Genomic DNA, 14,925 nt, shown 5'->3' with positions numbered 1-14,925 from the left:
GTATTAGTTTGAGTTTGCTTTGACTCAGTTTGTTTACTAGATACAGAATGAGTGGGAGAGGGGGAAAAGCGTAAGCAAATATCCCTGACCAACTCATCCATAACGCATTGCCCTTGGAGTGAGGCTGTGGGTACCTGGATGCAAAGTTTTGGCATTTTGCATTTTCTTTTGTTGCGAATAGGTCTATTTGCGGTGTTCCCCAGTTTTCGAAGTAGGTTTGTAGTATCTGGGGATGAATCTCCCATTCGTGTATCTGTTGTTGATCTCGACTGAGATTGTCTGCCAACTGGTTTTGAATTCCTGGGATGTATTGCGCTATTAGGTGAATGTGATTGTGATTCGCCCAATGCCAAATTTTTTATGCTAAGAGACACAGTTGTGATGAGTGTGTGCCTCCCTGTTTGTTTAAGTAATACATTGTTGTCATGTTGTCTGTTTGGACAAGAATGTGTTTGTGGGCTATTAGCGGTTGAAATGCTTTCAACGCTAGAAACACTGCTAATAGTTCTAGCTGAGTGTCCCATTGTCCCTGGATGCTGTGTTGGTTGAGGTGTGCTCCCCACCCTACCATGGAAGCATCTGTTGTGATCACGTATTGAGGCACTGGGTCCTGGAAAGGCCGCCCTTGATTTAAATGTATATGATTCCACCATTGTAGCAAGGTGTGTGTTTGGCGGTCTATCAACACTAGATCTTGAAGTTGACCCTGTGCTTGTGTCCATTGTGTTGCTAGGCACTGTTGCAAGGGCCGCATGTGTAATCTTGCGTTTGGGACAATGGCTATGCATGAGGACATCATGCCTAGTAGTTTCATCACTAATTTTACCTGATACTTCTGGTTTGGGTGCATGCTTTGTATTACGTTTTGGAATGCTTGTACCCTTTGTGGACTTGGAGTGGCAATCCCTTTTTTTGTGTTGATTGTTGCTCCTAAGTATTGTTGTATTTGACACGGCTGTAGGTGTGATTTTTGGTAGTTTAGTGAGAAACCTAGTTTGTGAAGGGTTTCTATGACGTATTTTGTGTGTTGAAAACACTGTTCTTGTGTGTTGGTTTTGATTAACCAATCGTCTAGATACGGGAATACGTGTATGTGCTGTCTTCTGATATGTGCCGCTACTACTGCAAGGCATTTTGTAAATACCCTTGGTGCTGTTGTTATCCCGAATGGTAACACTTTGAGCTGGTAATGTACTACTTGGATTACAAACCTTAAGTATTTCCTGTGTGAAGGATGTATGGGTATATGGAAGTACGCATCCTTGAGATCTAATGTTGTCATGTAGTCTTGTTTGAGCAAGGGGATTACGTCTTGAAGTGTCACCATGTGAAAGTGATCTGATTTGATGTAAAGATTTAGGCCCTCATTCTGACCTTGGCGGGCGGCGGAGGCCGCCCGCCAAAGTCCCGCCGTCAGGTTACCGTTCCGCGGTCGAAAGACCGCGGCGGTAATTCTGACTTTCCCGCTGGGCTGGCGGGCGGTCTCGTTCAGACCGCCAGCCAGCCCAGCGGGAAAGACGCTTCCACGATGAAGCCGGCTCGGAATCGAGCCGGCGGAGTGGAAGCTGTGCGACGGGTGCAGTTGCACCCGTCGCGTATTTCACTGTCTGCGCAGCAGACAGTGAAATACATGTAGGGGCCCTCTTACGGGGGCCCCTGCAATGCCCATGCCAGTGGCATGGGCACTGCAGGGGCCCCCAGGGGCCCCGCGACCCCCCCCTACCGCCATCCGGATCTCGGCGGTCCGACCGCCGGGATCTGGATGGCGGTAGGGGGGGTCAGAATCCCCGCGGCGGTGCAGCAAGCTGCGCCGCCGCGGAGGATTCAATGGGGCCGCGGTACACTGGCGGGACCCCGCCAGTGGTGCCGGTCCGACCGCGGCTTTACCGCCGCGGTCGGAATCCCCATTGAAGCACCGCCGGCTTGTCGGCGGTGCTCCCGCGGTCCTCCGCCCTGGCGGTCAAAGACCGCCAGGGTCAGAATGAGGGCCTTAGTGTTCTGAGATCTAATATGGGTCTTAGAGTTTTGTCCTTTTTGGGTATGAGAAAGTACAGGGAGTAAACCCCTGTTCCTTTCTGATGATTGTGTACTAGTTCTATTGCATCTTTTTGTATCAACGCTTGGACCTCTAGCTGTAATAGATCCATGTGTTGTTTGGACATGTTGTGTGTTTTTGGAGACACATTTGGTGGTAATTGTCGGAATTCTATGCAATAACCATGTTGGATGATGGCTAGGACCCACAAGTCTGTTGTTATTTCCTCCCAATTTTGGTAAAAATGTGTTAGTCTCCCCCCCACTGGTGTTATGTGTTGGGGATTTGTGACACTGAAGTCACTGTTTGTTTTGAGGGGTCTTTGGACTTTGGAACTTCCCTCTAGTTTTAGGGATCTGTCCACCTCTGTATTGTCCCCGAAAGCCTCCTCTCTGATACTGGCTCTGGTATGTGGGCCTGGTTTGTGAGGTTGAGGGTTCTGTGGTTTGGCCCCGAAACCCCCCTCTAAATTGTGTCTTCCTAAAAGTGCCTCTGCTCTGTGGGGAGTAGAGCGCGCCCAAGGCCTAGGCCGTATCTGTATCCTTTTTCAGCTTCTCGATAGCTGTGTCCACTTCCGGCCCAAACAACTGCTGTCCATTAAAAAGCATATTAAGCACAGCCTGTTGGATTTCGGGCTTGAATCCTGAGCTGCGTAGCCATGCGTGTCTCCGAATTGTGACCGCTGTATTTACAGTTCTTGCAGCTGTGTCTGCTGCGTCCATTGCTGACCGTATCTGGTTATTCGAGATACTTTGTCCCTCTTCCACCACTTGTTGTGCACGCTTTTGGAATTCTTTGGGCAGATGTTCAATAAAGTGCTGCATTTCATCCCAGTGTGCTCTGTCATATCTTGACAGCAAAGCCTGTGAATTGGCAATGCGCCATTGATTGGCTGCTTGTGCTGCCACTCTTTTCCCCGCTGCGTCGAACTTGCGACTTTCTTTGTCGGGTGGTGGTGCATCTCCGGAGGTGTGTGAATTTGCCCTTTTACGTGCTGTGCCAACTACTACTGAGTCAGGTGTCAGTTGCTGCATGATGTACATAGGGTCCGTTGGGGGAGGCTTGTACTTTTTTTCCACCCTGGGAGTGATGGCCCTGCCTTTTACGGGTTCTTGAAATACTTGCTTTGCGTGTTTCAACATTCCCGGTAACATCGGAAGACTCTGGTACTGACTATGTGTGGACGACAGAGTATTAAATAAAAAGTCATCTTCAATCGGTTCAGCGTGCAATGTCACGTTGTGAAAAGCAGCTGCTCTGGACACCACCTGTGTGTAGGCAGTACTGTCTTCAGGTGGTGATGGTCTTGCTGGGTAACATTCGGGACTATTATCTGACACAGGCACATCATAAAGATCCCATGCATCTGGGTCATCTTGGCTCATGGCTGTGTGTGTTGGAGACTGCATCATAGGTGGGCTAGCACTTGGTGATGGTTGCGGTGAGCGTTGTGGTGATGGTGGCGGAGTTACTTGTTTTGCCACCTTTGCCTGTGGTTGTTTATCTTTATCTTGGAAAGCAAGTTTCCTTTTCATACTTATAGGAGGGAGAGTTCTTATCTTCCCCGTCTTCTTTTGGATATGGAGCCTTCTCTGTGTATAATCTGGCTCCCCTGCTTCTAGCTCTTGTCCGAATTTATGGGTTTGCATTTGTGTGGAAAGCCCTTGTTCCTTGGTGTAGGAACTTGTTTTCGGCTCCGAAGCCGGATGTTTCGGTATCGAAACCTTTTCAACAGTCTTTTTCGGCTCCGAAGCCACTTTTTTGAGTTTCGGTGTTCCGATCTCTCGGTGCTGACTCATCTCGGTGCCGGTATCTCGATGTCGAGATTGTTCTGAACCAGTGTCTCGGGCCGAGTATGTTCTGTGCCGGTATCTCGACCGGAGTCGGATGACTTAGACACATGTGTGCCCTTTTTCGGTGCCGATGGACGGTCACCGATTTTTTGGGTTAAGCCATGGCCTGCCAGCAGAGGCACGCCCCTGGGCTTTTATGATTTTTACGTGAGTTTTGGCCGGGGCTGTTTTACTCACGGTTTTCGGCGTCTGTTCTGTTTCGGCCTCGTCAGAGTCCGCAATGGAGAAGGTTTCTTCTTCCTCCAAGTCGTGGTGTCCTGACGGCTCCGATGCCATTTGAAGCCTTCTTGCTCTCCGGTCCCTCAGCGTTTTCCTCGACCGAAACGCTCGACAGGCCTCACAGGTATCCTCTTTGTGTTCGGGAGACAAACACAAATTACAGACCAAATGTTGATCTGTGTAAGGATACTTGTTGTGGCATTCGGGGCAGAAGCGGAATGGGGTCCGTTCCATTAGTCTTGTAGACGCACGTGGTCGGGCCGACCAGGCCCCGCCGGGGAATCGAAACCCCGAAGGGCCACCAGAGCTCTTCAAAATTCGGTGTCGATCTGCGTTAACTAACCTGATACCGAACGCAAACAATACCGTCTAATTTTCTGTATATCTAACTTTCCGAACCGAAACACGGAGCGAAGAGGAACACGTCCGAACCCGATGGCGGAAAGAAAACAATCTAAGATGGAGTCGACGTCCATGCGCAATGGAGCCGAAATGGGAGGAGTTCCTCTATCTTGTGACTCGAAAAGACTTCTTCGAAGAAAAACAACTTGTAACACTCCGAGCCCAACACTAGATGGCGGGATATGCACAGCATGTGTATCTGCAGCTACACATGCCATCGAACATGTACATACTTCTTTGTGGCTTCAAAGGAAGTTTCATTCAAAACATTGACTGCTTTTCAGTTTCAGCTTGTAACTTGCCAAGTCTGGATCAATGAGGTCCACTTCCCTCCGCTACACTTCTTTACCTGGGCAAACCAGAATAATACATGGGTTTGCTCTCTTTCTGCTTGGCCCGGCACTTGCTTTGTAATGAACAGAGAACTGGGTCCTACAGAGAATTTATCAAAAAGGAATATTAGGAGAAGAGAGGGGTGGGGGATGTGTGTTGTGTGTGTCCCTTTATTTTGGAGTGTGTGTATAGCAGTGTGCGCTTCACCTCCTTCCCTTTCCTCTTACTCACTCCACACCTTTGTCTCTCCAATAGCCTCGATTGTCTGCCCAATCTTCCTGTTCTCTATACGTAATGTCCTGCTCCTTTGTACATGAACTTTCAATTTGAGTAGTTACACATTATTACTAGCTCAGACCTAGCATACTGGTAATTGCCAGTTTTAGTGAGCACAATCATAAACATCACTACCCATTCCTGGGTAGTAAAAAACCCTGGTGACTAGTGGATGAAGGTTTCAGTGTGCTTATTCGGGAGTATATTACTACACATAGTTGAAAGAAATACCTTCAGCCCAGTGATTCAAACTGAAATATAGAAAAGTGGGTACACACTAACCCCGAGTATCGCCTGAGAAATGCTACTACTCTCTTATTAAAATTACCGAACCACTGCTGAGCAGTGAAATGCAGTCCTTAATACCTGACACTACTTGCCCACTTAAAGCACTGCTCCACTCTGATGTGTTCATATTTTGTTTATTCGTTTATCATTTTTAGGTCTCGCCTACTAGAAAGTGCATGGAAGTGGTGTTGTAAAATGCCTATTGTGAACTTACAGTTAGCTTAGAGATACCAATTTCCATCGGTTGAATCTGTTGTCACTTTCATTTGCTTGCTTCTTATTTAATGGCTTGGCTTCCTCTTTTTGTGTTTGTCCTTCCCCTGAAGCATTGCCCCTCTGTGATATTTTTGTCTGGTTGAGTTGTATCCTTCTACTTCTCAGCTTTAGGTAATTATGTTTTTCTTTTTCATTCAGCACTCAATGAGAGAATATGTGTTTTCTAGCTGTCTCACTCATTTGCTGCCCCCTGCCACACACTAGGGCATGGCTAGAGTAGAATGTAAGGGTTGTTTTGTTTTATAGCCTGCATATTGCATGAAAGCACAAGCTTTCACATGTGCAGGCTTTTGTGGTACTGAGGGAGGGCCATCTGCTGCACTCACTCAAATGGTCTCCTAGGCAGAAAATGTATTTGGCACAACACATAAAAATTTAGAAACTAGTAGGTTTGCCCAGCAATATGTACGGGTGATAGGGTTACATCAGCCAAAGAATGGGGAAAAGATCATTATATGGTTTTCCAGTGGGGCCCAGGGTAGTCTTCCACTGTCTCTGTTAGTTGAAATGGACTTATGATTATGCCTAACACAAACAAAAACACATTAACCAACAAACCTCAAGGTCAATATTTGTCCGAGGACATCGATATGGGCAGAATGTTGATCAGCTTGTGCTAAGCAAAAGCTTAACTGGAAAGTTCAGTTCCTAGGATCTTTACCATGTACAGAATAAGCTTTACTCACTCAAAAGTGGCAACATCTTCATCCTCACACTATAGGTCTGTCTCGGAGGGGCTTTCATTTGACATATTTGGATAAAAGAGCAAGTTGATACCTCAGAAGATGCAAACTTTACAAGGCTCACTTTCATGAAAATGGTCCACTGAAAAGTATTCTGTAAGCTTTATCTCAAAGAGGTGTATCCTTGTCACTCTCAGAGAATTATCTTCTGGTACATCCACAAAAGAGCAACTTTGAATAATGGAAGAAGCTAGAAAATTAAAATACCACCCACTATGAACCATACCTAAAACACAAGTGAGTAAATGAATAAGACAAGCGAGCCCAGCAGTTGTTCAGGAGATTTCTCCCCATGAGGAAAATATGAAACTTCCTTCCATCTCTCAATTCTACTTTCAATCGTTTTTCTTCTTTCCTTCCTTCTCGTTCATTATTTCTGTCTTTTTCTATCTTTCTTTCCTTCCTTTTTTCATCCTCCCTTCTGTCCTTGTACTTATCCATCTTACTATAAACCCATCATTCCTTCCTTCTTTCCATACTTCTCTCGTCCATTCACACATCCTTCTGTGCATTCTTTCTTCCAATTATGTCCTCTATTAATCTATTTATCCTGTCCATCCTTCCATTCATCTTCTTACCCTCCATTTTCATTAAATCATCAATCTAGATTTCTCATCATCCACCCACTCTCTTTCCAACTCATCAGTGTGTCTTTCCATCCATCAGCTATTCTCCCTTCTCTTCATCCATCCCCTGCCCTTCTTATCATCCATTCATCTCTGCATCTATCATTCTCTCCACTCATCTCACACCCATCCATCTGTCTATCCATCCATCTGTCGATCCATCCACCCATTCCTGTCCATCCATCCATTCCATCTTTCTCTGAGCCCTCCCTCTCTTTTATGCTCTTTTGGTTTATTTGTTTCCTCACCCCCGCTCCATCATACTATCATCCTACAGTGGTATTTATGAGCTTCTGTTTGGAGACTAGTGGTCTTTAGTCAAAGTCAGATGAACTATACACAGACATTTTGATGTTTTATTATATGAACTTCCCAGTGGCAACCTGTGAAGCCCTGTGCTATGTTCCAAATGTATACCCTGTTATCTAAATCAGTGGTTTCCAACCTGTGGTCTGGGGACCCATGGGGGTCCACAATGCCTCCTCAAGGGGTGGGTGACTACTTAGAAAATTTAATAATATTAACAGATTAGGGCCCCAGCTTTCAGTAATAACTCATTGGGGGGAGGTCCCCAGATTTAAATAATGATTCAGTGTGGGTCCCTGGATTCCAGTAATGATAAAGTGGGGGTCCACAGAAGTCAAAAGGTTGGGAACCACTAATTTAAATAATACCCTTCAACACAAGCCTATACAGGGCATGTGTTTTTCTTAAGATATGGGAACAGCTTATGGTGAACTTCAGCGGTTCCATCATCTGCAGTGATGGCAGGAGAGGGTTTTATATTTGTGGACTTTGAAGCTAAAGCAGCAGTTTGAAAAAAACTCTCAGCAATATGGTAAGAGCAAACAGGCTGAAGGTATCCGGGAGCCCTTGTGCTAGGGGATGGAGCTATGAAAATGTGGTATCTCCAAAGAAGAGCGCCACATCTTGGAGCACCGTCTGCCACCACACCCTATGCACACGCCTCAGCAATACAGGAATCTGCGACAGAGCCCTGGACTGAATCACCTACTTTCTCACCGGCAGAATTCAGAGAGTCCGCCTCCCCTCCATTCTGCTCTGAAGCCACCAAAATCATCTGCGGTGTACCCCAGGGTTTGTCCCTCAGCCCGACCCTCTTCAACTTCTACATAGCTCCGATAGTTAACATTGCCCGATTTCCCAACCTCAACATCTGATACGCAGACGACACCCAGCTTATACTCTCCATCACCAAGGACATCGCCAAGACCAACCTCCACGAAGGAATGAAGGCTATCGCTGAATGGATGAAGAACAGCTGCCTTAAACTGAATTCCGACAAGACTGAGGTCCTCATCTTCGGGTCCACCCCCTCCCCATGGGATGACTCCTGGTGACCTGCCACACTGGGAACCACTCTGACTCCCACCGACCACGCATGCAACCTAGGATTCATCCTGGACTCCTCACTATCCATGACCCAGCAAGTCAACGCCATCTCCTCCTCCTGCTTCAACACCCTCTGCATGCTCCGAAAGATCTACAAATGGATCCCCACTGAAACCAGAAGAACAGTCACCCAAACCCTCGCAAGCAGCAAACTGGACTACAGCAATGCCCTCTATGTAGGAACCATGGCCAAACTCCAGAAAAGGCTGCAACGCATCCAGAACGCCTCTGCACGCCTGATCCTGGACATCCCCTGCCACATCACAGGCCACCTGAGAGACCTGCATTGGCTCCCCGTCAACAAGAGAATCACCTTCAAACTCCTCACCCATGCTTACAAGGCTCTGCACAACACCGGACCAGAATACCTCAACACCCTCCCACAGATCCGCAGAACTACAATCGACGGCAGATCATTCTCAAACCTCGCCGCCAAGACGTGGAACACTCTTCCCACCCACTTGTGTCAGACCAAGGACCTCCTTACCTTCAGGAGACTTCTCAAGACTTGGTTGTTCAAGCAGTATCAGCACCTCATCCCCACCTCAGTGCTTTGAGACCCTCACAGGTGAGTAGTGTACTTTACAAATTTCTTGATTGATTGAGCAGATACGGTCAGTTGTGCAGGCCCTCTTGGCCTTTGCTAGGAAATAACTTCAGTGTGTTGGCATGTTGTGGGGGTATAGTGGTAGCCATGCTAGAGAAGGAATTTTTACTCTTATAAAATGGTTTATAGTCTACCACCAGAAGGCAAACTATTCAGGCAGAGTGGCATCATGGAGAGAATTCGGAACACATGCAGTCACGAAAAAGGATGGATGGAAGGAAGAAAGGACCCATATTGATGGAGGGAACATGGTTGGATAAAAGAAGGAATGAACAGAAGTGTGTGGATGGATGAGAGAAGGATGGGAAGAAGGGCAGATTGAGGAATGGATTAATAGTGAGATGAGTGAATACAAGGAGAGAAGGAAAGATGAGAGAAGGAAAGAAAGATAGGAGAAAACAGAAATAATGAACAGGGAAGAAAGAAGGAAAAATGACCGAAAGTTGAATGGAGAGAAAGAAGGAAATTTCATAATGTCCTCCTAGGGACACATTCATTCATGTATCCCTATCTTAGATTTATTTTCTCATTTGATCACTTCAATACTGTTCAGTGCAATATCAGGTGGGACTCTACCTCTCAGTCAGTGCTTTGCTGGGTGCGCTTCTCACAGAAAGCAAATCTTCCTCCAGCCTCCTCCTCTCCCTTTCCAGCCGCTCCAGCTCCTCTTGCGTCCGCTTCCGCGGCGTCAAAAACTGAAGCTCCTTCAGAAGTTCCTCCTTCTCGCTGACCAGCATCAGTTTCTCCTTCTCAATGTCCAGCCCCCCAGGCCATGCCTCTCCTTCTAACTTCGACAGCTCGATCTTCAGGTTCGCCATGCTGAAAGAAGAAGTGAGCATCAGTACACACGGGAGGAGCTCCTGCTCGCAGGGAAGCCATTACTGTGTTAGGCTACCCACGCAACACTTTCCAGACAATGGCAAGTAGCATATAAAGCAGTGCTTAATTTGTAAATAAAAACGTGCCAGTGCCCAAAGCCCTGCTCTTAAACATGCGGCTGCTGCATTTAAATGTGTGAGCACAGAATACAGAGGCAGCGTAATCCTGGAGCCATCTCGGACCTCTTCAATCCATGTAAAGCCACTCCCTGCCCCTTCAGCTCACTCTCACAGCTTTCTCCCTTTGTGACGCTTTTTCGTTTTTCCCTCCCTCCGTCTTTCCCAGATGTGTCTTTTGCTTGCAGCAAATGCTTGAGGCAGAGGAATAAGCCCCGGCCCTCAAAAATAAGTGCCGGTGCTCAGCACCGGAAAAAACAAGCACAAATTAAGCTCTAATGTAAAGTGCTCACTGTTGAAAATTCCAAGCACTTGTTTCATTAGATCTTATGTTCTGTGCCCACCTGGCCCTGAGTTAGGAATAAAAAAAAGCTTAACGTGGTACATTACTATATCATGCCACGTGTAATCCGGCTGAATATGTCCTGGGTCAGTTCTGTACTTGGCAAATTGTCACATTTAGTAAATACTGAAATGAGGTTAAAAAAAAAAGAAGCTATTTTCAGGCTCCAGAAAACGATCTCTGGCAGACGTCTAGTCACGTGACGTACTGTATAAGCTTGCCATGTATTTAATTAACATGAGAGATGGGCAGCTCTTTCAGGTTATGCAGAATACACTGTGGGACCGACAGGTGGACGTGGGTTCTTGATGCGCTGATTTTCTGCCCTCTATTGTTCACGAAGTCTTCGAGGTTGCCACGTTTGTTGAATAAGGAGGGGCTGTCACATGGGCCTGGCACTGCTGGGGCATTTTACCTCACCTCCGTAAGACTGGAAGGTGAAGTCCGGGTGCACAAGTATGACAATGAGAGGGAGCTTGAAGATATTAAAGAAACAAGGGGGGTGGTTTGCAGGCTTCACCTAGATGTTTTTCTGAGAGCTCTTGAGAGGGAGCGGATGTGTGAAGCAGGTCCATTTGGACTCAAGTTCAACCCCTGAACGAAGCTAGCTCTCACACATAGAAAAAATGACTTCCAATTAACCCCAAATAGACAATGTTGACCATACAGGAAATAAACACAGACAGAATTCACAAGATGGCATACAGAATGTAGGAGTCGCGCCGTACGTTTGCTGGTCCTGGGCCCCATACTGGGGGTCCATCTGCTCATCTAGTGATTGGTGGTTCTTAGTGGTCCATGGATTCCATCTGACACTCTGCCGTGGGGCAACCGGGTGCTGTGGAAAGGCTGCTCTGGAGAAGAGGCCAAGCTACAAGGGCTACACGGGGAAGAATGGCTTTGCTGGAGCTCCAGGCTGATCAGAGAGTATGAGAGAGACTATGAGAGAGTGAATGTTGCTTGGGCTCGGAGGGTTGCGTGTGGCCTGGTGCATGGTAGCCTCGAACTGAGCAGATGCATAGGTGAAGGCTCTGAAGGCTATGGGCGATGCCGCCACATGGGCTACTTGTCACACTTTCATCCAGGACTAACATTTGGTGGTGGATGCAGGGGCACAGCTACCATTGGTGAAGCAGGTGCAGTGGCTCTGGGAGCTAGAGCCCCGAGGGTCCCACTGACCCGTGACAGTTGCTGTGTTTTACTACCATAGCAGCAGTAAAAGGGGCTATTTTCTTTGCCTGCGGCCCGGAAAGGGTGGAAGACTATAGCCAAGGTCTCCCCTTCTGTTTGGACATCTTCCACTGTGGTACTTGCCGACCTTGATTGGTTTGCTTTTTAAACCCAACCGGATATTGCAGGACTTTTCTGCCTGGCCTACCGTTTTCGGCATCTCCCATCTGCTTAAATTAAGCTCACGGAGTAAGGACTGTGAGCATGAAGGTGGGGTAGGTGTCTGTCCAAATAACTTACATCTTCATTACTCTGAGTCCCAGGCTTCCTCCCGAAATGAAACCAACTGAGATGCAGCTTTACTGTGTGAGGCAATCAACAAGATATCAAGTAGATGAAAGGGCTTTTTAAAACAAGACAAAGGGGAGAAAAGTAAAAAGTAATAAGAAGTTTCTGCAGTCCAACAGAACTGGGGAAATACAGAAAATGTTGTTTTTGGACAAGCAACCACGATAGCCTTTCTCCAGAGCAGCATTCGGCCTCAGGCAGTAAGCGCTGTGGCGAGGAGGCATAGGTCTGAGTTTATTGAGCACACGATAAAGACAATAAAGCGTGGCACAAAAAATGCAAGCTGTGATTTTAAGGTGCGGACCGCAGCTTCAATTGTTATTTAAAAGTATGACATAGTGATTTTTTTTTTTTGATTTTTTTTTTGTAGCATGACCTTGAGAGAGGATCTAAATGCGAAAGGTCCATTAAGGTGATCGGTGCAACGTATTTTTTTAATTAAAAAAAAAAAAAAGTGTCAACTATTTTCCGGATAGTGTTAACAGTATTGCGCAGTAGATGGCGCTACAAGCACATGATATGTTAATACAGTGGCTCGCTTAGCACAAAGCACGTTTAACAAGGCATCTATAACCCTTGTCATTACCTTCTCTTGGCCTCTTCGTATTGTAGACTTAGTCTGACCTTTTCCGCTAAATCTGATCTACTTTTAATTCCAATCTGAAAAAAAAAAAAAAGAGAACAAGTACATCACCTATTATTTTCTGTACATGCTGTTTCTTTAACAACCAATTCTCGACACCCCATGTAATAAGAAAAGCGTCCTTTCGGCAGAGTAAATGAAAGAAGTCATTCTGCTAAGTTAAAAAGTTGTTCCACCAAACAAATGGCTACAGGCCTGTGTGTACAAGGACATTTAATAGGAGCGCCTACAAACTCTTTCAGATGGAAACCTTATTTAACAGTGAAATAATTAAATGTTACCGTTTACCTGCCTTATGCAGCCGCCTACGGGTCCGCGCCAGTTCACACTTTATCCAGAGACAAACTTAACATTGGATCAGAACTTTGCATCAGATCTCGGCGAGCAGTTTAATGAAGGAAGCGAGATTAACTGGGCAAGTTTCTCTACCTACAACGTTTTCGTTTTAGGAATAAAAAAATGGCGCTTCTTGGTAAAATTCTCAGGTCTGGAAATGAGACATTCCCAGTGTGAAATTCTGAAATTTCGCACCGCGAGTACGTTCTATGATGCAGAAATAGGAATTACATGCTATTTGGTAGTAAGATTTTTCCCTGATTTTGCCCTCAAAAACTTTTGGATAAAGAGAGCAGGCTAGGCAATTTACACACAAGCAAATACTGTCCATGTTGGACTCTTGTTTTGGGCCAGTGAGTACTTACACTCGAAATTGAATTTGATGTGTAGTTTTAATCAGGTACTTGGCACTAATATGTCTTAATGCACGTCAACAGGAGTTAACTATGTCATGCTCACTGTAAAATAGCTAAGCGTATCAATGCACCCGCAGCAAAGCACAATATAGCCCGTAGTTTGACAAATTAGAATTCAGATTGACCAGTCACCCGTTTCTGCTTCACAGGTTGATAAAACGCATAATAATAACATCCCTTAATAAAAACCCCAAGGTAACTAACTTTAAATGTTCTAAATAAAGAGTTCATACATTGTATAACTAAGCGCGTATTTACACAATACGATGCATAGAATGAGCTGAACTCCTCATGCAGATCAGAAGATGAACACTCGCCGCAGTAGTTTGTGGGTAATTTGCAGTTTACAAGATCCAATGTCAGTGAGTAAAAGCACAAATAGATGAGCACCCGCTAGAGAGAACAGTGTGTACACTATAGAGTGCAAGTGTCAATCTTAGTAAAACAGCTCAGTGGGTTAATGTGCCTGCTGCATGGATAAGAATTTAACCTGCAGGTCACATGTTTTGATGCCAGCAAGACAGCTCAAGATGTTAACACGCCTAGTGCATACATATGTGTGACGTTCAAGTGTAGGCATAGAGGTTAGTGTAGAGAGCTGGGTGTATCACCAGTGGCCTCCAACCTTTTCTGTGATCAGAGCTACACATGCTTAATGAAAAGCATCCTGAGCTACTAACATTAGTGTTCTACCAGTGACCATGTCAAACAAGGTTACGTTAGTGGCCACCCCATGCAAAATTACCTGCAGTGATCACCTCAGTGCATCAAGCAAGGCTGCCAATAGTAAAGTAAAAAGGCTTTTTTTTATTTTGAATGTCTCTACCTGGGTAATACATGACCGCCATCGCTAAAATGTCCAGGTCATCAAGGTGTTGTTAGTAATAATGCACAACTTTTTACTCCACTGTCACCTTAACTATATTTTGGAAATCTGTTTTTCTCGAAACATCAGCTTTTGAGTTCGGAAAATACACACATTTTCATCTCCAATGAATGCTTTTGAATGTTGGTATAAATACATTAACTGAACTAAACAAAACCTTCTAATCTAGTAGGCTATAGTGCAGAGAGAACTACTTCCAGGTAGCTGGAGAGCTACCAGTAGAACACTGGAGAAGCTTGGTGTATCCTGAAGGCCGCCAGTCTCAATTGCATTAGGATAGCATAGAGGGTTAGTGGGCAAGATGCCAAGTTCTGTAGGTAACGTGGATATTCAAGATTCGAATCCTAACAGGATCAGCTCAAACTCTTTATCCTTCAAGGGTCATACGAGGAGAACCATGTCATTGGGTAATAGTTATATCTGTTAGAACACAAACAGGACACCCCTAGATCAGTGGTACCCAACCTTTTGACTTCTGTGGACCCCCACTTTATCATAACTGGAACCCAGGGACCCCCACTGAATCATTATTGGAATCTGGGGACCCCTCGCCCCAACTGAGTCATAATTGGAAACCGAGGACCCCCCACTGAGTCATTACTGAAAGCTGGGGACCTAATCTATTAATATTATTTAATTTTCTAAGCAGTCGCGGACCCCCAGGGGTCCATGGACCACAGGTTAGGAACCACTGCCCTAAATTACAAAACTTTGTAA

The 14,925-nt window shown here is 45.8% G+C and overlaps 1 protein-coding gene across 1 annotated transcript in view; it reads right to left on the bottom strand.

The window, feature by feature from the left end:
- Positions 1-14,925, bottom strand: part of WWC2 (WW and C2 domain containing 2) — an 800,549-nt gene that overhangs the window by 420,536 nt on the left and 365,088 nt on the right. Inside the window, exons 8-9 of the mRNA XM_069199258.1 lie at positions 12,514-12,587; positions 9,648-9,890 (exon numbers count right to left, since the gene is read on the bottom strand). Coding sequence (XP_069055359.1) covers positions 9,648-9,890; positions 12,514-12,587 — 317 coding nt within the window. The remainder of the gene's footprint in view (positions 1-9,647; positions 9,891-12,513; positions 12,588-14,925) is intronic.

Source organism: Pleurodeles waltl, chromosome 1_2 (assembly GCF_031143425.1).
Source record: "Pleurodeles waltl isolate 20211129_DDA chromosome 1_2, aPleWal1.hap1.20221129, whole genome shotgun sequence".
Classification (NCBI taxonomy): domain Eukaryota; kingdom Metazoa; phylum Chordata; class Amphibia; order Caudata; family Salamandridae; genus Pleurodeles; species Pleurodeles waltl.
This window is presented reverse-complemented; position numbering and strand designations above follow the sequence as displayed.